Consider the following 25,150-nt stretch of genomic DNA (forward strand, 5'->3'; position numbering starts at 1 on the left):
CTGGGGCAGGCCCAGGAGGATGGCCCGTGGAACCCCAACCAGCGGACTCATCAAAAACCAGAAGAGGCTACTGCATCACTTGAGGTTCAGGCTGCTTAGCTGATTTGCAAGAAAGTAAGCTGTAAGATTGATAACCATGGTCCTCAGGTGCTAACTGTGCACTTTCTGCACAGTACCAGGTGGAAGTTAATGTAAAGGAACTGAATGCTCTGTCCTCACCATTCATGTAGTGGTACTCGACCCTACAAAATGACACAAACATCCTGTTTCCTGTGTCACCAGGGGAAAATGCGTTTTGCGTATGTAGCAGGCACATATTGACCATGTCCTATCTCTGCAGCAGTTAAACCACCAGCAGCTGTACTAGCACCACCATGGCCCTGTCCATGTCCTCTATTTGATGCTCTCCTCATGTTTTAAAGTGGTCCTTAGGCACTCTACTCTCAGACACGGGTGCAGAGAAAAACAATACGTTTTTATCCATACTACTCGCACAGACACAGGTGCAGAGTAGAACAACTTGCATTTATGCACACTACTCCCACAGACAAGGATGCAGAGTCAAAAAAAATCATTTTAAGCACACTACTCCCACAGACATGAGTGGAGAGTAGAACAATTTGTTTTCACGCACACTACTCCCACAGACACAGGTGCAAAGTATAAAAAATTGGCTTTAGGCACTTTATTACCACAGACACAGGAGTAAAAAAAAATTGGTTGTAGGCACATTACTCCCACAGACACGGGGGCAGAGTACACGTAGAGAGGTTTTTGGGAAAATTGGCACCTCCATATCACAGAAAATCATCTAAGGATCGGATCAATTGAGCATAAAATGTCTAATTTTATTTCTTGCAAAACTATGTTTGTGGTTTATGTGATTTTTTTTGCCCTTGCTTTTTTTTATTACATAGGGAAAACCATCAGACCTCTGGCCACAAGGTTTAGTGAACATTACCATTCTATTAGCTATAGGTAAAGTATCTGCTAAACAGATCCGTCATATGCAAACAGTACATAATTCTGACCCTGATTTATTGAAATTTGCTGGTAATGAAGTGGTAAAACTTCCCCCACAGGGCGGTAACCTCTATAAAATTTTATTAAAAAAGCCAGATGGATAATTGAATCAAACGCCCAAGGAGCAATTGGTTTAAACGATAAATTAGATCTGTCTATTTTTTTGTAGGATTTTTTTTTATTTTTATTTTATTTTTTTTCTTCTTTTTTTCTGTATAAAATAGTTAACTGATTATTGTCTGCAAAAATGTGTTTGTAAAGAAATGTGCTTGCATGGTCTTGATCTTTTCTATATTTGTAATGCAAGAGACAAAATGTTTTTAAATGTTTTTTTTATAATAATTGATTGTGTAGTCATGGATCTCCTTTAAAAGGAAATGACCTCACCTGATTTAATACCTGGACCCGTAGAAGCGTCACCTGACGCGAAACGATCGTCATCCAGTTCCCTCCCTGCTGTCTTCCCTTACCTGTTTGTCCCATGAATTGTGTCCATATACCGTGCATGGTTGAATAAAGAACTGCATTTGATTATAGCTTTTGGGTGAGTGCCACATTTTTTTTCTATTTTTTCTGATTATGGATGTTTTTTCAATGCTGTGCGCCATAACCCAAAGCTAAGCATACCGCTGTTCATTGGATGCCGTTTTTCTTTTGTGGTAAGTCAGATAGTTGGATCTTGTTGCCATTCATTTTTTCTATATTTTTGATATGCCAATACTTGATATGGCTGTGATGGGTCCGGAAGAGTCCACAGACTAAAATCTTGTTGATTGGCTGTTGGGTGTACTACAGCCTTTCAACAAATTTTATTCGTCATTAGAACTCGAACAGTAAACCGGACTTCCGGTAAAAAGTCCGTGTTCGGAGTTCAATACTGGACTCTAGATGTCTGTTACGAATCTCGAACTTTACAGTTTGGGTTCACTCATCCCTAATTTTGAGTTTAGTTATTATTCTCACTTTAGCAGATGAAAGTAAACAATTTTGATGGGGAATTTTACATTTTTTATATAATTCTATAATAATTTTGTACACTAATAGTTTCCCAGTAATATAGATACAGTATAGATATACTCTAAGGGTATGTGCCCACGTTGCGGATTTTGATGCGTTTCCGCAGCATTATGTAAGCGCGGAATTGCATCAAATCCGCAGTGCAGAGTGCACACAATGTTAATCAATGGGAAATCCAAAAATGCTGTGCACATGCTGCGGAAAAATCCGCACGGAATCGTAGCATTTTATTTTCCGCAGCATGTCAATTCTTTGTGTGGATCTGCAGCGTTTCTGCACCCATTGACTTGCATTGAGTCAGGCACATCCGCAGCAAAACCGCAGATGTAAAAAAGATCTGCGGTTTTGCTGCGGATGAAACGCTGCAGATTGGGAGGAGGGAAGTGTGTGGGTGGAGTGTGGGCGGTGACTGTGTGCATGTATAGTGTGTGGGCGGTGACTGTGTGTGAGTATGGTGTGTGCGGGTTATGTGTGTGCGTGTGTGCGGGGTCTGCGGGGCTGTGCGGGGGCTGCAGGGATTATGAGGGGGGTCTGCGGGGCTGTCTGGGGGTCTGCAGGCTGTCCGGGGGTCTGCGGGGCCTGCAGAGGCTGTGCGGGGGGGTCTGTGGGGCTGTCCGGGGGTCTTCAGGCTGTGCAGGGGGTCTCCCGGGGCTGTGGGGGGGGGTCTTCCGGGGCTGTGTGGGGGTGTGCCGGGGGTGTGTATGCAGGCATTGTCTGATGAGACTACAAGTTCCTTCTGGCTATGGTTGCTACAGTGACAGTGAGTCAGGAATTAGCCAATGATGGGACAGTAGTAGTCCCATCATCCGGCTAATGTGTTGAATGTAAAAAAAACCCACATACAGTACACATATAGTTCATACTCACCATCTACACCTAATCCCTGAAGCCCTCGCTCACCTGAACAGAAATGAAAAAATAAACGAACAATATTCTCCCTGTGTCCAACGTAATCCAATTAATAACAATTGTCCCACGACGATCTCCCGTGGAGTGCTGTCACATCAGCAGATATGACTGCTCTCCAGGAGCTCCAGTGATACAATGATGGAGATAATCCTCCGCATTGTATCACTCCGTTGCCGACAGGTCACTTGAGTTCACCTGTCACTTTGCAGCACTACAGTGGGAGAATTTTCTCACGCTGTAGTGCCCTAAAGCGAAAGTCTTAACTCCGATGACACACTGCGGGAGGGTTATCTCTGGTCAGTGTGTCATCGGAGGCCTATAGAGCAGTCACATCTGCTGATGTGACCGCTCTATAGGGGAGATCGTCGTGGGACACTCGTTACTAAAAAGGGACTGCGTCGGATCAGGGAGTATACTGTTGTTTCGTTTTTTTAATTTTTTTTACAGGAGACGATGGCTTCACTTGGATTTAGGCGTCCAATAAAAATAATCAAAAAATATGTTGTGTTTTATTTCATTAATATACTTTTTTCTGGCTGTGTCCTTTTTTAACCCTTTGATACTATAAGATTAATAATGGAGAGGCGTCTTATTGACGCTTCTCCTTTATTAACTCTTTATTACCCCATATGCCACCGCTACACGGCAGTGGGAAGATTGACGCTAAGTGCCAGAAGTAGCGCATCGTACAGATGCGCCATTCCTGGGGCGGCTGCGGGCTGGTGTTTGTAGCCAGGGGGGGCCAATATCCATGGCCCCTTCCTAGGCTATGAATATCAGCCCGCAGCTGTCTGCGTAGCCTTTCTGGCTATAAAATATAGGGGGACCCTATGTCATTTTTTGAGGGGGTCCCAATATTACCCCCTTCCCAGGCTACAAATATTGGCCACCAGCTGTTGGCTTTCCCTCTCTGGCGCAGAAAATTGGCCCACGCCATTTTTTCCCCATTTTTTTTAAATCAAAATTAAACATATTGTTCATTAATAAACATCGGTCTTGCTATTATATACAGTTAAGTCCATATATATTTGGACAGAGACAACATTTTTCTAATTTTGGCTCTAGACATTACCACAATGAATTTTAAACAAAACAATGCAGATGCAGTTGAAGTTCAGACTTTCAGCTTTCATTTGAGGGTATCCACATTAAAATTGGATGAAGGGTTTAGGATTTTCAGCGCCTTAAAATGTGCCACCCTGTTTTTAAGGGGACCAAAAGTAATTGGACAGATTAAATAATTGTAAATAAAATGTTCACTTCTAGTACTTGGTTGAAAACCCTTTGTTGGCAATGACTGCCTGACTTCAACATCTCCATTGACACCCACCAGCCAACAGCTTCCAAACTCCTGTCGCTCACTTCATCTTTTGGCCTTACTCAGTGGTCCTCCTCAGCCACCCACACAGACAGACATACATTAAACCTAATCTTTGCAGTCTCTGCTCTTTATCTAACTTCACAACCTCCCCTCTCCCTCTATCTGACCACCATCTGCTTGCCTCACTCTCATCCCTGTCCTCCTCAACTGTCACCCATGTCCAGCAACTTGTGCACCCCCACAGAAACTACGCACATCTAGACACTCGCACACTCTCTGACTCTATTCTACCACAGTCCTCCATAGGTTCACTCCAAGCCACAGACACTGCCACTAGCTTCTGCAATGCCACTCTTGCATCAGCCATCAACTCAGTCGCCCCTGTTGTTCACAGCAGAGTGCGACGAATCAATAGACAACCCTGGCACAATAACATCACTAAAAAGCTTTGGCAACTAACAAGAATGGCTGAGCAGCGTTGGAAGAAAACGCACTCGCAAGATGACTTCACCTCATTCAAACAAGCAACACTCGCATTCAAATCAGCTCGCACCTCTGCTAAACAGGCCTACTTTACATCCCTTGTATCTTCCTTATCCCACAACCCCAAACAGCTGTTCAACACTTTTAACTCCCTCTTCCGCCCACCACTGCCTCCTCCAACGCCCCTAATTTAAGCCGACGATTTTGCCACACATTTCAAAAATAAGATAGACCAAACAAGGCAAGTCTTTGTTGTTCGACCACCACAACCCCTTTGTATACCAGACCAATGCCACAACTCCATAACTTCTCTCTCCCAAATCACTGAAATAGAGCTTGCTCGTTTTCTCTCCAAATCACACCTCACCACTTGTGCGCTTGACTCCATCCCATCCCACCTCCTCCCCAACCTCAACACTACACTTATCCCATCCCTAACTCATCTCTTCAACCTATCACTAACTTCTGGTACCTTCCCCTCTGCTTTCAAACATGCCACAATCACACCTATCCTCAAAAAGCCAACCCTTGACTTGTGCGCTATGTCCAGCTGTCACCCCATATCTTTGCTCCCATTTGTTTCCAAACTCTTTAAGCAGCATTCCCATGCTGAACTTTCCTCTCACTTTGCATCTAACTCACTCTTCGACAACCTACTATCTGGCTTCTGTCCCCACTATTCCACTGAGTCTGCCCTGACCTAACTTACTAATGACTTACTCACAGCCAAAGCTAATAGACAATTTTCTATACTCCTCCTTCTAGACCTGTTCTCTGCCTTCGACACAGTTGACCACAGCCTCCTACTACAGATCATCTCTTCCTTTGGTGTGAAAGACCTTGCCCTATCCTAGATCTTTTCATACCTTACCAATTGCACATTTAGCATTTCCTACTCCCACACTAACTCCTCATCTTGCCCTCTCTCTGTTGGTGTCCCTCAAGGCTCTGTCCTAGGACCCCTTCTCTTCTCATTCTATACCCTTGGCCTGGGACAACTCATAAAGTCCTGTGGCTTCCAGTACAATCTATATGCTGATGACACTCAAATCTACCTCTCTGGCCCAGATGTCACCTCTCTGCTGTCCAGAATCCCAGAGGGTCTATCAGCCATATCCTCTTTCTTCTCCTCTCGCTTCCTCAAGCTCAATGTGGACAAATCTGAACTAATCTTTCCTCCATATCGCATACCTTCCCTACCTGATCTATCACAATAAATGAAACCACACTTTCTTCTGTCCCGGAAATCCGCTGCCTCGAAGTAACCCTTGACTCTGCCCTGTCCTTCAAGCCGCACATTCAAGCTCTCGCCACCTCCTGTCACCTCCAGCTCAAAAATATTTCCAGAATCCGTCCTTTGTCCAACTCTCACTCTACCAAAATGCTTGTGCATGCCCTAATCAACTCCCGCCTCGACTACTGCAACATCCTCCTCTGTGGCCTACCTTCTAACACTCTCGCACCCCTCCAGTCCGTCATTAACTCTGCTGCCCGACTAATCTCTCTCCTCGCTTCACTCCTGCTTCCCCTCTTTGCAAATCCCTTCACTGGCTCCCAATTTCCCAGCGTATCAAATTTAAACTACTAACACTGACCTACAAAGCCATTCATAACCTTTCTCCTCCGTATATTTCCGAACTAATCTCTCAATATCTTCCCTCACTTAATCTTCGGTCCTCCCAAGACCTCCTTCTCTCCTCCACACTTATTCGCTCTTCACCCAACCGCCTCCAAGATTTCTCCCGAATATCCCACATCCTCTGGAATTCTGTGCCCCAACACATCTGGTTATCCACCACATTTGGATCCTTCAGACAGGACCTGAAAACACATCTCTTCAAAAAAGCTTAAAATCTGTAATGACCACACAGCCACCTCAACACCATCAGAGTTTCTGCAACCCCTGACCTATTGTCTCCTTCCCCATTATCCTGTAGAATGTAATACCCCGTCACACATAACGACTCACTAGCGATCCCGACAACGATATCAACGTGTCGGGATCGCTGGTAAGTCGCTATGTGATCGCTGGTGAGCTGTCAGACAGCTTCACCAGCGATCAGCACAGCGGCATCGCTGTGTTCGTTAGTTACCAGCACGCTGATGCAGGGAGCTGGTAACTAACGTACACATTGGGTATCCAAGGGACGTGCGTCCCTTAGATACCCGATGTGTATGTTAGTTACCAGCTCCCTGCATCAGCGCGCTGGTAACTAACGTGCACATCGGGTTTCTAAGGGACGCACGTCCCTTGGATACCCGATGTGTACGTTAGTTACCAGCTTATCGATGGTCTCCCGTCTGTCACACGCAGCGATGCGTGCTGGCCAGCGGGAGACCAGCGACCAAAGAAAAGTCCTGGGCTTTCCTACAGCGATACCGGCAGGGGGGCCGGTCGCTGATCGCTGTCACACACAGCGATCTCGCTGGTGAGATCGCTGTTGTGTCACAAAACTTGTGATTCAGCAGCGATCTCGCTAGCCAGATCGCTATGTGTGACGGGACCCTAAGCCCGCAAGGGCAGGGTGCTCTCCCCTCTGTATCCATCTGTCATTGTTAGGGCTCATCCCCATTTGCGATAAAAAAAAGGTCCGATTTCAGGATCAAAAATTCGGACGAGTGGACTTGTGGGGGGGTGATGTAGTGAGCCAGGAGGAAGCGCTGAGACGGAGCTCCTCGCATCCTGCTATTCATACTGCCATTCCAGCAATCTTACTGGCATTTAACTGCACACATCTTATTCTCCTGGACCACAGGAGTCATCCGGTGCCTGGGGAGACGTGATCCGCAGCTTCGGTGAACTGAGCTCTGGGAACACCGGTGAGGACGCGGGACCTGAGGAGGATGGCGGCCATCTTAGCTGTGCGCTCCAACCAGAAGGAGGCACAGATTTGCAGATCCTAGCCCCGTGGAGCCGCTGGAGCAGCGCGTCTTTTCTCGGGAGGTATAGGAAGGGGAGACGCTGTGAGAGCTCTGAAAAATGAGCCCCGCACTCCCTCACTGACATTTTAGCTACCTCCCTGGTGTTTGTGATGCCCTGTTGCTGCCCCCATACAGGCGCTGTGACACGGCAGCTTATTCTGACTCACAGGAACTGTGAAATAATCTTAGCCTGCTGCAGTAATCAACATTTTCCCTAATTACACTTCCTGTAGCCATATGTACTCCCTCATACTACGGAGTCAAACGAGCACATATATATATAATCCCTAGTAGCAGTGCTTCTGCTCCTGGAGGCAGAGGCGGCGGCCATCTTTGGAGCACACGCGCTGCCTGTGAGACGCGGTGCTAGTCCCCATTGCTGCAGCGCTGATGGATGGGTCAGCACATATCCTTCAAGGACTGTGGAGGACAAGCGGTGAGTGCCCTGAAAGATTGGGCCCTGTGTTCTTCCTCTTCGCTACGTCACCTAGCCTGCTGGTGCTATTACTTTAATGGCCTGGGTCCCTTCCTGGCTGCTGTCTTGTGGGGCGCTGTGGTCTTCCCTCCCCCTCCCTGGGTTATAAGGGCCCTTGTTTGCTGCTTGGAGCCGGACATTGTTTCCCTGCATGGCCTTACAGATATGTGTCACCTTTGGGGCTCTGCTGCCACTGTATGATAGCCCTGCTGTGCCTATAATAGAGGTCTCCAGTGTACTGTTCTTAATAACTAGGAGCTCGTAGCTATGGCTCATAACTGTGCCATATTGCTGTTAAAATGAGCCGCTCTAAGGGGTCAGGAGCAGCTGAAAGACTGAAAGAATATGCTAGAATAGATCATTCTGACGTCTCAAGACCCCTTAAAAATAACCTCTCACAGGCTCAGCGTAAAAACTGCACTTCTGGAAGTGAGGAGGAGAGTGAGCAAAAGGAGTTAATCCTTAAACAGGCGTCTGAACAACTGATGCAGGCCATCTCCTTAACCAGGACATCTCTGACTGGGAAGATTGAGGACGTGCACACTGAGGTGGGACGCCTCCGACAAGATGTGCAAGCCATGAGTGGCCGCATTACGGAGGTGGAGACACGGGTGTCCCAGGTAGAAGATACCATCACACCTATGGAAACAAAGTTAACGAAAGTGGCAGGCTCTATGAATGCATGGAGGCAAAAAGCGGACGACCTGGAGAACAGAATGCATTGGAATAATATCCGAATTATTGGGCTCCCGGAACGTTCGGAGGGTGAACACCCGGAGCAATTTCTGGAAAATAGGCTCAAAACTAGTTTGGGAGACGAAATCTCTCCAACATTTGTGGTGGAGCGGGCCCACAGAGTCCCCACTAGGCCTCTTCCGCCTGGAGCCCCACCTAGACCTTTCTGGCTCGTCTCCTTAACTGCAGGGACAGGGATGTGGCTCTGCGTTTGGCACGGCAGAAAAGCCCCATCAAGTTCAACAACGCCACGATCTTGATTTTCCCAGACTTCTCCATGGAACTTCAGAAACAACGGGCACAGTTCATGGAGGTCAAAAAGAGCCTCTGGGCGGGGAATGTTATGTACTCAATGATTTATCCGGCCCAGCTTCGAGTGGTTCATGAGGGTTCCACCCTGTTTTTCACGGATCCGGTGGAGGTGACTGAGTGGCTGCGGTCCCACAAAGGGTCTGCTGCAAAGGAATCCTAGTGCATATATTGCTAGTCAATACCTTTGCATCAATAGTCTGATTGGAGCTCTATCCGCATGCGTCCATTTACCAACAATACCAGACACTGTGCTCAGTGATGGTATCCCCTTGTTTGCTTCATGATGGGAGTACAGGACTCTGCTAGCATGCAAAACACAAGCCGCAAAGACACCATCACATGTTTCTCAACGCAAGCAATGACTAGCCAGGTCATTCATCCTCATTTTTCACAGTCTTTTACTAGGCATTGCTCCTACTAGCAAGGGGATGTGAGGACCACATAAATTACAACCAATAGATCCAAGTATCAAAAAATATTACATACTTTATTCAGGAAATTACACAGAACGGGGAATTGGGGAACATGTGTACAGAAAGGACAAAGTGCTGCAGTGCAAAAGGACACATGGCCTAGCCCTGGCCATATATCTCTCTGTATACACATTAAACTATGAACCACAATGGCATCATTACCAACTCCACTATGGGCAAAAAATAGCCTAACAGCCTCAGAATCTGCAAGGAAAATACATTATATGCAAGATCCCTTAATATTGGTGTATGCCCATGTTAATTAGCAAATAAACAAGCAATTATTTGTAATATGTATATTCTGTAATTAAGTCACAAATTTGACTAGTTATGCATACATAGGCAGTATGGTCTGCCAAGGGCTGTAGTGGAATGTCCGCTCCTACATATGGCAATTAAACCACCCACCCACATGGGAGTGAGTGGTACCAGAGCAGAGCATACCTTAGAGTGGAGAAAGCAGAGGGCCGGGTGGTCCACACGTCACCCCGACGCGCGTTTCGGAGGAATTACTCTACAGCGCCACCTATTGGTAGTAGCGATCCTACAAGTCACAATCAACCCTTTAACGAGTCTTGTAATATGACTTAGGATAAAAGCCAAATCAGAATCTCAATTTGCAGACCGAAACACCGTGTCTGCAAATTGAGATTCTGATTTGGCTTTTATCCTATGCCTTTGGTGATAAATTTATAAAATGGATCAAAATACTATATTTGAAACCCAAATCCCGTATCATAGTAAATAACTCTATATTTGAGTCTTTTCCATTACATAGGGGGACTCGTCAAGGTTGCCCTCTCTCCCCTGTCCTCTTCGCTCTTGAAGCACTGGCAATACGTATAAGGTCTTCCCCTGGCATTAAGGGAATTGATGTAGCGGGTTGGGTGGACACTATAGGTCTATATGTTGATGATATGGTGGTATTCATGGATGAAGCGGAAGAAACTTTGCTGCAAGTGATAGCCCTTATAGATAGATTCAACAAATATTCAGGCTTATATATAAATTGAGAGAAGTCGGCTCTGTTACCCCTTTCTCATGCCCCGATGCCGCATCTAGAGGCTCTCTCCTCACTGTCTATGGTATCTAATTTTAAATATCTGGGTGTCTATATATCCCGTGATAGGGCGTTTGATTCACAACTTAATATTCACCCACTGCTGGAACTAAAGTTAAATTTGCATCCTGGAGCAAACTTCCGTTGTCTGTAGCTGGATGCATTAACTTGATTAAAATGATATTGCTTCCCAAGCTTAGCTACTCCCTTCAGCACAGTGCTGTGATGGTGCCCAAATATTTCTTTGTGAATCTCAACTCCCAGATCACGTCTTTTATATGGGGGAAAACTAGGCCCAAACGTAAATTGGCCACCTTACAAAGACCTAAAAAGGGAAGTGGAGCGGCGCTACCAGATTTTTTCCTGTATTATTTGGCTGGGCAAGCTAAAGCTTTAAGTAACTGGATGCCGGGTAGCTACATTCCCAACTCTGAAAGTCACCTGCTTCATGCTGCACAGACTGATTGCCCACTGGGTTTCCTTGAGTTAGAAAGAACTAATGCCCCTCGTCTGCTGCCCTTGCTCCGATTGACACGATTAACATGGAGGCAAATCAAGAAAGTGACTGGGTTTAAAGATTTTATAGCTGAAATGCCCCTGTGGAATAATGATTATTTTCTAGAATTGCTAAACCACCCGTTCACTGAATTTTGGATTCAGCATGACGTTTCTTCGATGGGAGATTTACAGTATATGATCAGGGGACCTTGAAGTCTTTTGAGCAAATACAGGTCGCGCATGATATCCCAAGATCCCAATTCTTCCGCTATTTACAACTGAGATCAGATCTTCAATCTCATGTGAGATGTAGGGGTGTAGGCTGTACTATTTCATCTCTACCTCTGATAGGAATCTTTAAATCGCAGGGCCCTCAGGGTCTCATCTCCTCTTTATACACATACATGCTATACATGCTGTCAACTGGAGCAGAATCTGCCATAAGTTCTACCAAGAGAAAGTGGGAACGACTCATCCCTAATACACAGGGCGAGGAGTGAGAGGAGATTTTGGAATCTTCGATTGGAGTATCATGATCTATTAACAACAGAATGATACATTTATATATAATTAATCAGTCGTACTTGACTCCGACACGACTTTTTAGGATGGGTCGATTCCAGTCATCAGAATGTTTACGGTGCCACTCTCCAGACGCAGATTTTATTCATATGGTATGGCAGCGTCCCACTGTCCTGCATTACTGGAGAGGTGACATCATTACTGTCATCCCTAGTACAAGCCCCGGTCCCTCTAGAGCCACTGGTCTGCTTGTTTGGGATATGGGATGAAGAGATCTGGGATCAATATGATGGGGTCTTCCTGCGTGAGACGTTATTTATGGCATGGAAGATACTGGCATTACGGTGGATGGGAACTTCGTCCCCCTCCCTTAGAATTTGGATTGACTTGGTGAATTCGATTGTTCCATACGAGCGCACGTTATACCAAAATAGGGGATGCCCGAGTAAATTTGAAAATATTTGGAGGAGGTGGAACTCCTCTCATCTTACCCTGCAAGGTTGAGACATCACATATGAGATAGTATGCTGTAGGATACTAGGCTGTGAAATAGTAGATATAGGTTGATGTAGTGGTAGTCGTAGTTTAGTTTAGGAATTTCTGATTAGATTTCCTTACCCGAATAATATGTTAAAGGCTTATGACATTTGTTCGATATACATGTTTTATGATATATAGCCAACTGTCCTTTGCGCATACTGGGAAGGTTATGTACAATGCTACCTTGTTTTTTAAAAAATAGTGTGCAATTTCTTGGCTCTATATTTTATCCGAGAATCACAGCAATACGCAGCATACTGCGATTTTTTTTCTGTCTGATTTCAGCTGAGAAAAAAATCGCAAATGAGATGTCACCTATTAAATAACATTGATCCGAAATGCAATCCGATTTTTTATCGGATTGCATTCGTCCGTTTTCATCGCCAGTAAGTATGAGCCCTTAGTTTGTTTACTGTAAGTGACATTTGAATTTTGATGTGACCCCGTCTCATGTACAGCACCTTTCTCGACCTTTCTGCAGCTTTCGACACTGTTGACCACTGTCTACTACTCTCTAGGGTCCAGTCACTAGGCATTAAGGACACCGCTCTCTACTGGTTCTCTTTCTATCTTTCTGACAGCTCCTTCAGTGTATTGTTTGCTGGCTCCACGTCATCTCCTCTTCCTCTCGCTGTTGGGGTACCTCAGGGCTCAGTCCTTGGCCCCCTTCTCTTCTCTCTTTACACGGCCCCAATTGGACAGACCATCAGCAGATTTGGCTTTCAGTACCATTTTTATGCTGATGACACGCAACTATAAACTATACACGTCATCCCCTGACCTTACCCCCGCTGTACTACAGAACGCTAGTGACTGTCTGCCTGCAGTCTCCAACATCATGTCTGCTCTCTATCTGAATCTTAACCTCTCAAAAACTGTACTTCTTCTGCTCCCGCCGTCTACTAACCTCCCTAAATCTGACATTTCCCTCTCCATGGGTGGTACTACAATAACACCCCGGCAGCAGGCGCGCTGTCTGGGTGTTATGTTTGACACCAATCTCTCCTTCACCTCCCATATACAATCTTTTGCTCGCTCTTGCCGCTTACACCTAAAGAACATCTCCAGAATCCGCCATTTTCTCACCATAGAAACAACAAAAACCCTTACTGTCGCATTGATCCACTCCCACTTGGACTACTGCAACACTCTATTAATTGGCTTCCCCGTTACTCGACTTTCCCCTCTCCAGTCCACATTTAATGCAGCAGCAAGGGTCATCCATCTGGCTAATTGGTATTCGGACACGTCCGCTGTTCGCCAATCGTTACACTGGCTGCCCATTCATTATAGGATCCAATTCAAAGTACTTGTTCTCACCCACAAAGCTCTCCACAACACGGGACCCCCCTACATCTCCTCCCTCTTCTCTGTCTATCGGCCTAACCAACCGCTGCGCTCTGCAAACGACTTTCGACTAACCTCTGCACTAATCTGCATCTCCCACTCCCAACACCAAGACTTCTCCAGCACTGCGCCAATCCTCTGGAATGCTCTACCCCAAGAAATTAGGGCTATCCACAATTTGCACAGTTTTAGGCGCTCCCTCAAAACGCATCTGTTCAGAGTGGCCTATCACGTTCACTAATCAAAGTCATTTTATGTGTAAGTGTGTGGGTGTAGCCCATTCACTATCTCCATCCATCCCTCACTCCCACAAGATGGCTGGACCATCATTGAAAATACATCACTTTAAATACACACCTGTACTTTGTATCTCCCCCACCTCATTGTAGATTGTAAGCTCTCACGAGCAGGGTCGTCTTATTTTGCTTTAATTATTGTATTGTTAATGTTGTTACTTATGACTTGTGTTTTGAAACTGTTAAACTGTAAAGCGCTGCAGAATATGTTGGCGCTATATAAATAAAGATTATTATTATTATTATTATTATTATTGTGTAAAGCATGGCTTATTGCTTTTTCTCTGGAGAGGTTGTGACATAACATTTGGGGAGAAGTCGAGGAACAGAGAGGACTACAAGGCCCCCATGAGGCAACCCCTGCCTCGCAAGCCAGGCGTTTCAGCTACTGGTTACTGAACCACATATTTTCTGCTTATATCTTTTGTCCTACCACTATCTGTGTTTGCATATCTGACCATTGTATAAGTGCAACCATCGTGTGTATAGTGTATTGTCTAGCGTGCCCTTAATGCGATTAAATATATTTAACCTTGGGTTGCTCCTTTATCTCAATCCACCAATCCTCATGTCCATTTCTCAGTTCAATTTTCCATGCTACTGGGGCTGGTTTCTGGCCTGATATAATTCCCGTTAACGGACTGGACTAACACACTTGGTCAACATTGTTGGTGCCCCTCGTTTAATGACAGAAAAACCCACAATGGTGACAGAAATAACTTGAATCTGACAAAAGTAATAATAAATCAAAAATCTATGAAACTGAACAAATGAAAGTCAGACATTGCTTTTCAACCATGCACCCACAGATTTAAAAAAAATAAATAAATAAAACTCAGAAATGATGGCCTGGACAGAAATGATTCTGGATGTGCTCAGTGAACATATCACCGTAAGGTAGCTATAGAGTAGGCAGTTTACCTTGCGGAGACTGAGCATCTCCGTAAGGTACACTGACATGCTGTGGTCTAAAACGACACGCCACATGTCCGATTTCGCAGGTGTGTCACCCTCGTAATCGAAAGCATAGTGGAGGCAGGATTTCATAAAATCCCCTCCACTGTGCAGGAACATCTGGCTGATGCGGCAGAACGCAGTGTTCAATCCACAGCTATTCCTGAATGTTTCCGGACCATGGAAACATGCCCTTAGCCATTTTTAGGGGATTTTAGCTGTGTGTTTCGGATCATTATCCTGTTGCAAGACCCATGACCTGTGACTGAGACCAAGCTTTCTGACAATGGGCAGCACATTTCTCTTTAGTATCCCTTGATAGTCTTGAGATTTTGTTGTACCCTGCACAGAATTTAGACACCCTGTGCCAGATGCAGCAAAGCAGCGGCAGAACATAACAGAGCCTCATCCATGTTTCACAGTAGGGACAGTGTTCTTTTCTTGATATGCTTCATTTTTCCATTTGTGAATGTAAAGCTGATGTGCCTTGCCAAAAAGTTCTATTTCTGTCTCATCTGTCCATAGGACATTCTCCCAAAAGCTTTGTGGCTTGTCAACATGTAGTTTGGCAAATTCCAGTCTGTTTTTTCATGATTTTATTTCAACAATTGTGTCCTCCTTGGTCGTCTCCCATGAAGTCCACTTTGGCTCATACAACGACAGATGGTGTGATCTGACGCTAATGTTCCTTGAGCTTGAAGTTGACCTTTAATCTGTTTAGAAGTTTTTCTGGGCTCTTTTGTTACCATTCGTCTTATCCGTCTCTTTGATTTGTCATCAGTTTTCCTCCTGCGGCCACGTCCAGGGAGGTTTGCTACAGTTCCATGGAGCTTAAGTTTCTGAATAATATGTGCAACTGCAGTCACAGGAACATCAAGCTGCTTGGAGATGGTCTTATAACGTTCACCTTTAACTTGTTTATTTATAATTTTCTTTCTAATCTCCTGAGACAACTCTTTCTTTCGTTTCATCTGGTCCATGTTGAGTACCAGGGTGATAAGGTTCTTTTTTACTGGGGGTCATGAAAGGGTCCTCTCAGCCTGTCAGGATTGTGGTGCGACATCAGTGACTGTGTGGGTCACCTCTTCTCACTCTCCGTACCTTCCTGGGTTCATGTGGACAGGGGATGTCTGTGTAAAACTGTGCAAAGCTGACCTTACATGTCCCCAGGGAGTGTGTAACATCATGTTAGTGATCTCGCTGATGTGATAGTGATATCAGGTGGGGTGGCGATGTGTGGGTTCATCACATGATGGCAGCAGAGAGATTCTGCATGAAATCTCTCGGTGTTATCCTTCATAGTGAGTATGTGATGTTTTTTATTTTAATTAAATATTGTGAGGGCATCTTAAACAATGGGAGACCCTCATACAGTGTGGGGGATAATGGTGATGACCCTGAAACACTGTGGGGGGCCCTCATACATTCTATGGACTAGTGTAGAGGCCCTTATAAAGTGTGGGTGCCAGTATGCAGTGTGGGAGCTAATGTGTTAGTCATTATATAGTTTGGGGGCTAATGAGGGGAGCATTATATAGTTTGGGGCCTACCTTGGGAGGGCTCTCATATATTGTAGGAACATATGTGGGGTCCTCAAAGTGTGGGGGCCATTATACAGTGTGCGAACTAATATAGGAACCATTATACAGTTCGGGTCCTAGCGTGGGGGAAATCATACAATGTGGGGACTACTGTGTGGGCCATTATACAATATGGGAGGTAATGTGGAGTTCATTATACAGTTTGAGGGTTACTGTGGGGGCCATTAAAGTGTGGGGACTATTGTGATGGCCAGTATAAAGTGTGGGAGTAAATATATAGTGTATGTGCTAATGTGAGGGTCATTACACAGCATGAGGGTTACTGTGGAAGTCATTATATTGTGTGTTGGGGGGAGCAGTGGGGACATCATACTATGTATGGGTATCATACTGTGCCTAGGGAAGCTGCATTTGGTGGAGCCATAGGGACATTATACTCTGCATAAAGGAGCTGTGGGCTCATCATACTGTGTATAGTGATTTGTGGGGACATTATATTGTCTATAGAGGAACTGTCAGCCCACCATACTGTGTATTGGGGAGCTGTACATTGAGGGACTTAGTGGACATTATTAACTGTTAAGTGGGCAATTAAGAATCATTATTGTTACAGGGACACTCAGAGTATTATTTTCAAAGTGGCAAAATGTGGGCACTGTTTTCTAGGACATTTGCACATTATATTAGTATTTTCTAGGGTGTAATTTTACCATCTAGATTGCATAAAGGAGGCATTATTACTCTGTCTGGAGCACAGTAGTGTGCATTATGTGGGGCAGTGAGAGTAGCGCCATTACTGTACCACGCAGTAGGTGCAGTAACAGGGAAACATATGACAGCAGTGGCTCAGTAATGGGGTGTAGTAATAAGGACACATACAGCAGAGGCTCAGTATTGGGGTGTAGTTATAAGGACACATACGGCAGCAGTTTCTCAGTATTGGACTAACAAGTGCAGTAATAGGGACACATACGGCAGCAGTGGCTCAGTATTGGGCTATCAAGTGCAGTAATAGGGACACATACTGCAGCAGCGGCTCAGCATTGGGGTATCAGGTGCAGTAATAGGGACACATATGGCAACAGTGGCTCAGCATTGGGGTATCAGGTGCAGTAATAGGGACACATACGGCAGTAGCGGCTCAGTATTGGGCTATCAAGTGCAGCAATAGGGACACATACTGCAGCAGTGGCTCAGTATTAGTCTATCAGGTGCAGTATTGGGTCACATAAGGCAGCAGTGGCTCAGCATTGGGGTATCAGGTGCAGTAATAGGGACACATATGGCAACAGTGGCTCAGTATTGGGATATTAGGTGCAGTAATAGGGGCACATACCGCAGCAGTGGCTCAGTATTGGGCTATCAAGTGCAGCAATAGGGACACATACTGCAGCAGCGGCTCAGCATTGGGGTATCAGGTGCAGTAATAGGGACACATATGGCAACAGTGGCTCAGCATTGAGGTATCAGGTGCAGTAATAGGGACACAAACGGCAGTAGCGGCTCAGTATTGGGCTATCAAGTGCAGCAATAGGGACACATACTGCAGCAGCGGCTCAGCATTGGGGTATCAGGTGCAGTAATAGGGACACATATGGCAACAGTGGCTCAGCATTGAGGTATCAGGTGCAGTAATAGGGACACATACGGCAGTAGCGGCTCAGTATTGGGCTATCAAGTGCAGCAATAGGGACACATACTGCAGCAGTGGCTCAGTATTAGTCTATCAGGTGCAGTATTGGGTCACATACCGCAGCAGTGGCTCAGTATTGGGCTATCAAGTGCAGTAATAGGGACACATACGGCAGCAGCCGCTCAGTATTGGGGTATCGGGTGCAGTAATTGGGACATATACGGCAGCAGTGGTTCAGTATTGGTCTATCAGGTGCAGTAATAGGGACACATACGGCAGCAGTGGCTCAGTATTGGTCTATCAGGTGCAGTAATAGGGACACATACGACAGCAGTGGCTCAGTATTGGGGAAGCAGCAGGATAAGTTTGTGCAGGTTGGAGATACAGTGGGTATGGAAACATTTTTTCACTCTTCGTTTCATTGCAGCCATTTGGTAAATTAAAAAAAGTTCATTATTTTCTCATTAATGTACACTCTGCACCCCATCTTGACTGATAAAAACACATTTGTGCAAATTTATTAAAAAAGAGAAACTGAAATATCACATGGTCATAAGTATTCAGACCCTTTGCTCAGTATTGATTAGAAGCACCCTTTTGAGCTTGTACAGCCATGAGTCTTCTTGGGAATGATGAAACAAGTTTTCACTCCTGGATTTGGGGATCATCTGCGATTCTTCCTTACAGATCCTCTCCAGTTGGATGGTGAACGTTGGTGGACAGCCATTTTCAGGTCTCTCCAGAGATGCTCAATTGGGTTTAGGTCAGGGCTATGGCTGGGCTAGTCAAGAATGGTCACAGAGTTGTTCTGAAGCCACTCCTTAGTTATTTTAGCTGTGTGATTAGCGTCATCGTCTTGTTGGAAGGTGAACCTTCGGCCAAGTCTAAGGTCCATAGCACTCTGGAAGAGGTTTTCATTCAGGATATCTCTGTACTTGGCCACATTCATGTTTCCTTCAATTGCAACCAGTCGTCCTGTCCCTGCAGCTGAAAAACACCCCCATAGCATGATGCTGCCACCACCATTTTTCACTGTTGGGACTGTTTGTGGAACTTTCTCCCATCTCCCTACTGCATCTGTGGAGCTCAGCCACAGTGATCTTGGGGTTCTTCTTTATCTCTCACACCAAGGCTCTTCTCCCATGATTGCTGGATGGCCAGGTCTAGGAAGACTTCTGGTGGTCCCAAACTTCTTCCATTTAAGGATTATGGAGGCCACTATGCTCTTAGGAACCTTGAGTACTGCAGAAATTCTTTTGTAACCTTGGCCACATCTGTGTCTTGTCATAATTCTGACTCTGAGCTCCTTGGCCAGTTCCTTTGACCTCATGATTCTCATTTGGTCTGACATGCACTGTGAGCTGTGAGGTCTTATATAGACAGATGTATGCCTTTACAAATCAAGTCCTATCAGTATAATTAAACACAGCTGGACTCCAATGATGGAGTAGAACCATCTCAAGGAGGATCACAAGGAAATGGACATCATGTTACTTAAATATGAGTGTCTGAGCAAAGGGTCTGAATACTTATGACCATGTGATATTTCAGTTTTTCTTTTTTAATAAATTTGCAAAAATGTCTACATTTCTGGTTTTTTAGCCAAGATGGGGTGCAGAATGTGTGCAGAATAATGAGGAAAAAATGAACTTTTTTTGCTTTCACAAAATGGCTGCAATGAAACAAAGAGTGAAAAATTTAAAGAGGTCTGAATACTTTCCGTACCCACTGTAGATGGAGATGCCTGAAATACGAGAAGTCAGATGTGTCTTTGTTGTAATCTGTGCTTCAGAGTCCTAGCTAGAGAAGTTGTCATATTGGTCTGGGCCAGATGGAAAAGACAGAAAAGTGAATGATTCCATCAGAAAGAATGTCATCTGTAAGCCATTATCTGTAACTGTTCTGTGACCTCTTACATGTTCTGCAGCACTGGTATCTACCACTATATGTTACTATAAGGCGGTAATATCAGTGTTGGTCTTGTAAAGATATTTCTTTTCTGTAACAGAACAGTCTTCTGAGGTTCTCCTACATCCACCATTAGGGGGCGCCACCATGGTTGTTATCAGGGTTATCTGGTTAGGGGCCATTCAGATGTCCCCCCTCCCCAATGGCCTGAATTCCTAGCTACACCTCTGCCAGCAAGTATTTATTGTGTATGTTGACTACAGGCACTGTCTTCACAAGATTACCAAAAGACAAGACATACCTGTCATATCTCGACAGTTCTTGAAAAATGTCTTCACATTAGAAAAATCCTCCTGTGACATTGTGTTCTTCACACTAGAAAAATACAAAAGGAAAAGCAAAATGCTTACAAGACCTGAGGATCGAGGCATATGGTTGATTGATAAGTTATGCAATGTCTATATATTCCAAAAATCTTCATGTGAAATGTTTTCATGCATTTGTGCTTCAAGGAAAATCAGAATGTATGAAGTATGTAAGTTTGATCACTTTACAGCAGCATGATGTAGGGGCTCAGACCCTGATTCCAGTAATGTGTCATTAAGGCTGTGTGTTGTTGTTTCAATGCATGAGTATATCACTAGACTAGGTGGCACGTGCCATCTAGTCCTGCTACTGTGTAACCCTGCAACCAACACTGATTAGCAGCTTCCTGTAAATATACAGGCTACATAGCAAACTGCCAATCAGTGGTGTGGGCATAAGGGTCAACCCTCTGAGCACTGCTCGATCAGCATAATATAAAACAGTGATTGTATCAAAATGCCAGCATGCAGACCAGTGACAGACCGCTGGAATCAGGGTCTCAGACCCTACATCATGCAACTCTCAGATTACAGCAAAACCTGCTGACAGATTCCGATAAGAATTGAAAAATAGTTTTTATATTGCATCTAGAAATCCTCTATATCCAGCTTTTGCATTGGGTGGACATCTTACCTATAAACAAATATGGGGACAACAAAGTCTGAGTAGTTTGGCTCCATGTCTGAATCTTCCACGTTGGACATTATCTCAACGAAATCTGTTTTCCATTCCACCTCCTTGTTGAAAGGAAGAAAATTACCTGGAAAAAAAAAAATAATTATTCTTTCTCAAACTCAAAACTTGGTTTAACCCCTTCATGACTGGGCAATTTTCCATTGTTTTTCATTTTCCTTTTTTCCTCACCTTCTTCCAAGAGACATAGCTATTTTAACTTTTCTGTCCTCATCTATATATATAACTATCTTATCATGTCTGTCTGTAACCGAAATCCTGCATCGCTGATTGGTCGCGGCAGTTAGGCCGTGACCAATCAGCGACAGTCGCTTAGTCGTCGCGGCAATATGGCCGCATTGCTTATTGTACAGGCATATTACAGCTGTTAAAGGCATCACTGCTGCGTCGCTCATTACACAGGCACAGTCCTGTACATATACAATACATTAGATAAGAGCAGAACAGTGACTGCAGCTCTGGGTGTAGCAGGAGTACATTAGGTAACAGCAGAACAGTGACTACAGATCTGGGTGTAACTGGAGTTCAATACATTAGGTAACAGTAGAACAGTGACTGCAGCTCTGGGTGTAACTTGCGTACAATACATTAGGCAAGAGCAGAAAAGTGACTGCAGATCTGGGTGTAGCTGGAGTACAATAAATTAGATAACAGTAGAACAGTGACTGCAGCTCTGGGTGTAACTTGCATACAATACATTAGGTAACAGCAGAACAGTGACTGCAGATCTGAGTGTAACTGGAGTTCAATACATTAGATAACAGCAGAACAGTGACTACAGATCTGGGTGTAACTGGAGTACAATACATTAGGTAACAGTAGAACAGTGACTGCAGCTCTGGGTGTAACTTGCGTACAATACATTAGGCAAGAGCAGAAAAGTGACTGCAGATCTGGGTGTAGCTGGAGTACAATAAATTAGATAACAGTAGAACAGTGACTGCAGCTCTGGGTGTAACTTGCATACAATACATTAGGTAACAGCAGAACAGTGACTGCAGATCTGAGTGTAACTGGAGTTCAATACATTAGATAACAGCAGAACAGTGACTGCAGCTCTGGGTGTAACTTGCGTACAATACATTAGGTAAGAGCAGAAAAGTGACTGCAGCTCTGGGTGTAACTGGAGTACAATACATTAGGTAAGATCTGAACAGTGACTGCAGCTTTGGCTGTAACAGGAGTATAAAACATTAGGTAAGAGCAGAACGGTGACTGCAGCTCTGGGTGTAACTGGACTACAATATATTAGGTAAAAGCAGAACAGTGACTGCAGCTCTAGGAGTAACTGGAGAACAATACATTAGGTAACAACAGAACAGTGACTGCAGATCTAGGTGTAACTGGAGTACATACATTAGGTAACAGCAGAACAGTGACTGCAGCTCTGGGTGTAACAGGAGTACATTAGGTAACAGCAGAACAGTGACTGCAGATCTGGGTTTAACTGGAGAACAATACATTAGGTAACAGCAGAACAGTGACTGCAGTGCTGGGTGTAACAGCAGTACATTAGGTAACAGGAAAACAGTGACTGCAGATCTGGGTGTAACTGGAGTACAATACATTAGGTAACAGCCGAACAGTGTCTGCAGCTCTGGGTGTAACTTGAGTACAATACATTTGGTAAGATCTGAACAGTGACTGCAGCTCTGGCTGTAACAGGAGTATAATACATTAGGTAAGAGCAGAATGGTGACTGCAGCTCTGGGTGTAACTGGACTACAATACATTAGGTAAAAGCACAACAGTGTCTGCAGCTCTGGGAGTAACTGGAGTACAATACATTAGATAACAGAAGAACAGTGACAGCAGCTCTGGGTGTAACTGGAGTACAATACACTAGGTAACAGCAGAACAGTGACTGCAGCTTTGGCTGTAACTAGAGTACAATACAATAGGTAACAGCAGAACAGTGACAGCAGCTCCGGGTGTAACAGGAGTATAATACACTAGATGGTGGCCCGATTCTATCGCATCAGGTATTTTAGAGTCTCTGTTAAAATAAAAAATAGTTATATACTCACCTTCCGACGGCCCCCGGACTCTCTGTCCCTCCTCTCACCACGCGCCCGGCATCTTCCGGTTCCAGTAATGCTTAGAGGGAAGAGCTGAAGATGACGTCACTCTCGCGAGAGTGCGGCGTCATCAGCGGTGTTTCACGCAAAGCATTACTGGAACCGGAAGATGCCGGGAGCGTGGAGAGGAGAGAAAGAGTCCGGGGGCCGTCGGGAGGTGAGTATATCACTATTATTTATTTTAACAGAGACTCTAGAATACCCGATGCGATAGAATCGGGCCACCATCTAGTATGTCTATATTTTGATAGATCAGACTTTTTCCAAACGCTGCCATACCAAATATGTGTGTGTGTGTGGGGGTTTTTTTTAAAAGGGGGTTGTTTTGAACTTTTGAGCTTATTTTTTCAGATTTTCAAAAACATTTTTTTTTTTTTTTTAACTCTTTTAATAGTTCCCTTAGGGACTTGAAGCTGCGATCATCTGATCGCTTGTGGTATACATAGCAGCTCATCAGCTGGACTTAGGAAAAATCACAATCTCAACGTGACTTGCACAGAAGGATTGTAATGAGGTGAAACCTTTCCCTGCATGTTTACCTCACACAAAGCAGTAGCTGTGATCTCGTTTTCCAGTTTTTTTTTTCTCAGCTGAAATCAGACTGAGAAAAAAATGGCATCATGCTGCGATTTGCTGCATATCTCAGACGAGACTCGCCAATGCAATTCAATGGGTGCGAGAAAAAAATCGCACAGCACTCACTGTCCGATTCTTACGCACCGGTGTCCATTGAAAAGCCGGCAATTCATGTTCGGCTACATTAATATCACACTGACAGGTTAGAAAACAATAGATAGAATAGATATATGCACATAGAATACATACACACATATATATATATATATATACTGCTCAAAAATATGTGCAGCATATATAAACAAACGTCAGTGACACGCACATATACAGTATATGTACCATATTTATATTACATAGATAAATAGAAAAACTGGGAATTCATGTGCGGTGTACAGTAAAATCACACTGACAGCTTAGAAAAGAATAGATATATACACATAAAATATATTTTATATAGATATATATATATATACATACATATAGATGTCAGTGACAGACACATATATATATATATCTATATATATACTGTATATACACTGTATATATTTATATTGCAGAGAGAGATATATAGAAGAATGGTCGGTAATTCATTTGCCGACTTCTGTAAAATCACTGCAGGAGCCGACAGGATAGAAGAGATGGATTACATACAGTAAACACATGCAGTATAGGTAGATATATACATACAATTAGTATAGTGTGTGTGCAAAATTATGGACATGTATTTAATTAATGAAACATTATTTAATGGAAAAAAATGGTGTGGGGTCCCCCTATAAATAATAGCCAGCAATGGCTATACAGACAGCTGGGGGCTGATGTTAATAGCCAAAGAAGGGACCATGGATAGTGCCCCCCCTCCGGCTAAAAACATCAGCTCTCAGCTGTCCAAGAAAAGGCGCATCTCTAAGGCTAGGTTCACATTAGTGTTTGTCTGAGCTGCGGAGGACTGTGTACTTCCTCCGTTAAGCTCCACCTACTTCCTCACTTCTTCCATTTAACCCCACGCGTTCCAATTCACCAAACAATTTTGCCCCTATCTACATAATGGGGAAAAAGTGTGTGCGTGTCAAGCCCCGCCCCTCATTATGATGTCATAATGGTTGCCATGGCGACGCTGATGTCATTATAGGTTGCAAGCCCCGCCGCTCATTATGATGTCATAACGGTTGACTATGGGATGGAGGATGTGTGATGGGTATATGGGCACTGGACTATGGGATGGAGGATATGTATGACGGGTATATGGGCACGGGACTATGGGATGGAGGATGGTTATATGGGCACAGGACTATGGGATGGAGGATATGTGATGGGTATATAGGCACTGGACTATGGGATGGAGGTTATGTATGACGGGTATATGGGCACGGGACTATGGGATGGAGGATATGTATTATGGGTATATGGGCACGAGACTATGGGATGTAGGATATGTATGATGGGTATATGGGCATGGGACTATGGG

The 25,150-nt window shown here is 44.5% G+C and overlaps 1 protein-coding gene across 1 annotated transcript in view; it reads right to left on the reverse strand.

The window, feature by feature from the left end:
- LOC141083074 (uncharacterized) overlaps positions 1-25,150 on the reverse strand; it is a 57,131-nt gene that overhangs the window by 26,471 nt on the left and 5,510 nt on the right. The window contains exons 2-3 of the mRNA XM_073567245.1: positions 20,969-21,095; positions 20,271-20,344 (exon numbers count right to left, since the gene is read on the reverse strand). Of these exons, the coding sequence (XP_073423346.1) occupies positions 20,271-20,344; positions 20,969-21,095 (201 nt within the window). The remainder of the gene's footprint in view (positions 1-20,270; positions 20,345-20,968; positions 21,096-25,150) is intronic.

Source organism: Dendrobates tinctorius, unplaced genomic scaffold (genome assembly GCF_039654945.1).
Source record: "Dendrobates tinctorius isolate UK_male_01 unplaced genomic scaffold, ASM3965494v1 ptg000019l, whole genome shotgun sequence".
NCBI lineage: Eukaryota > Metazoa > Chordata > Amphibia > Anura > Dendrobatidae > Dendrobates > Dendrobates tinctorius.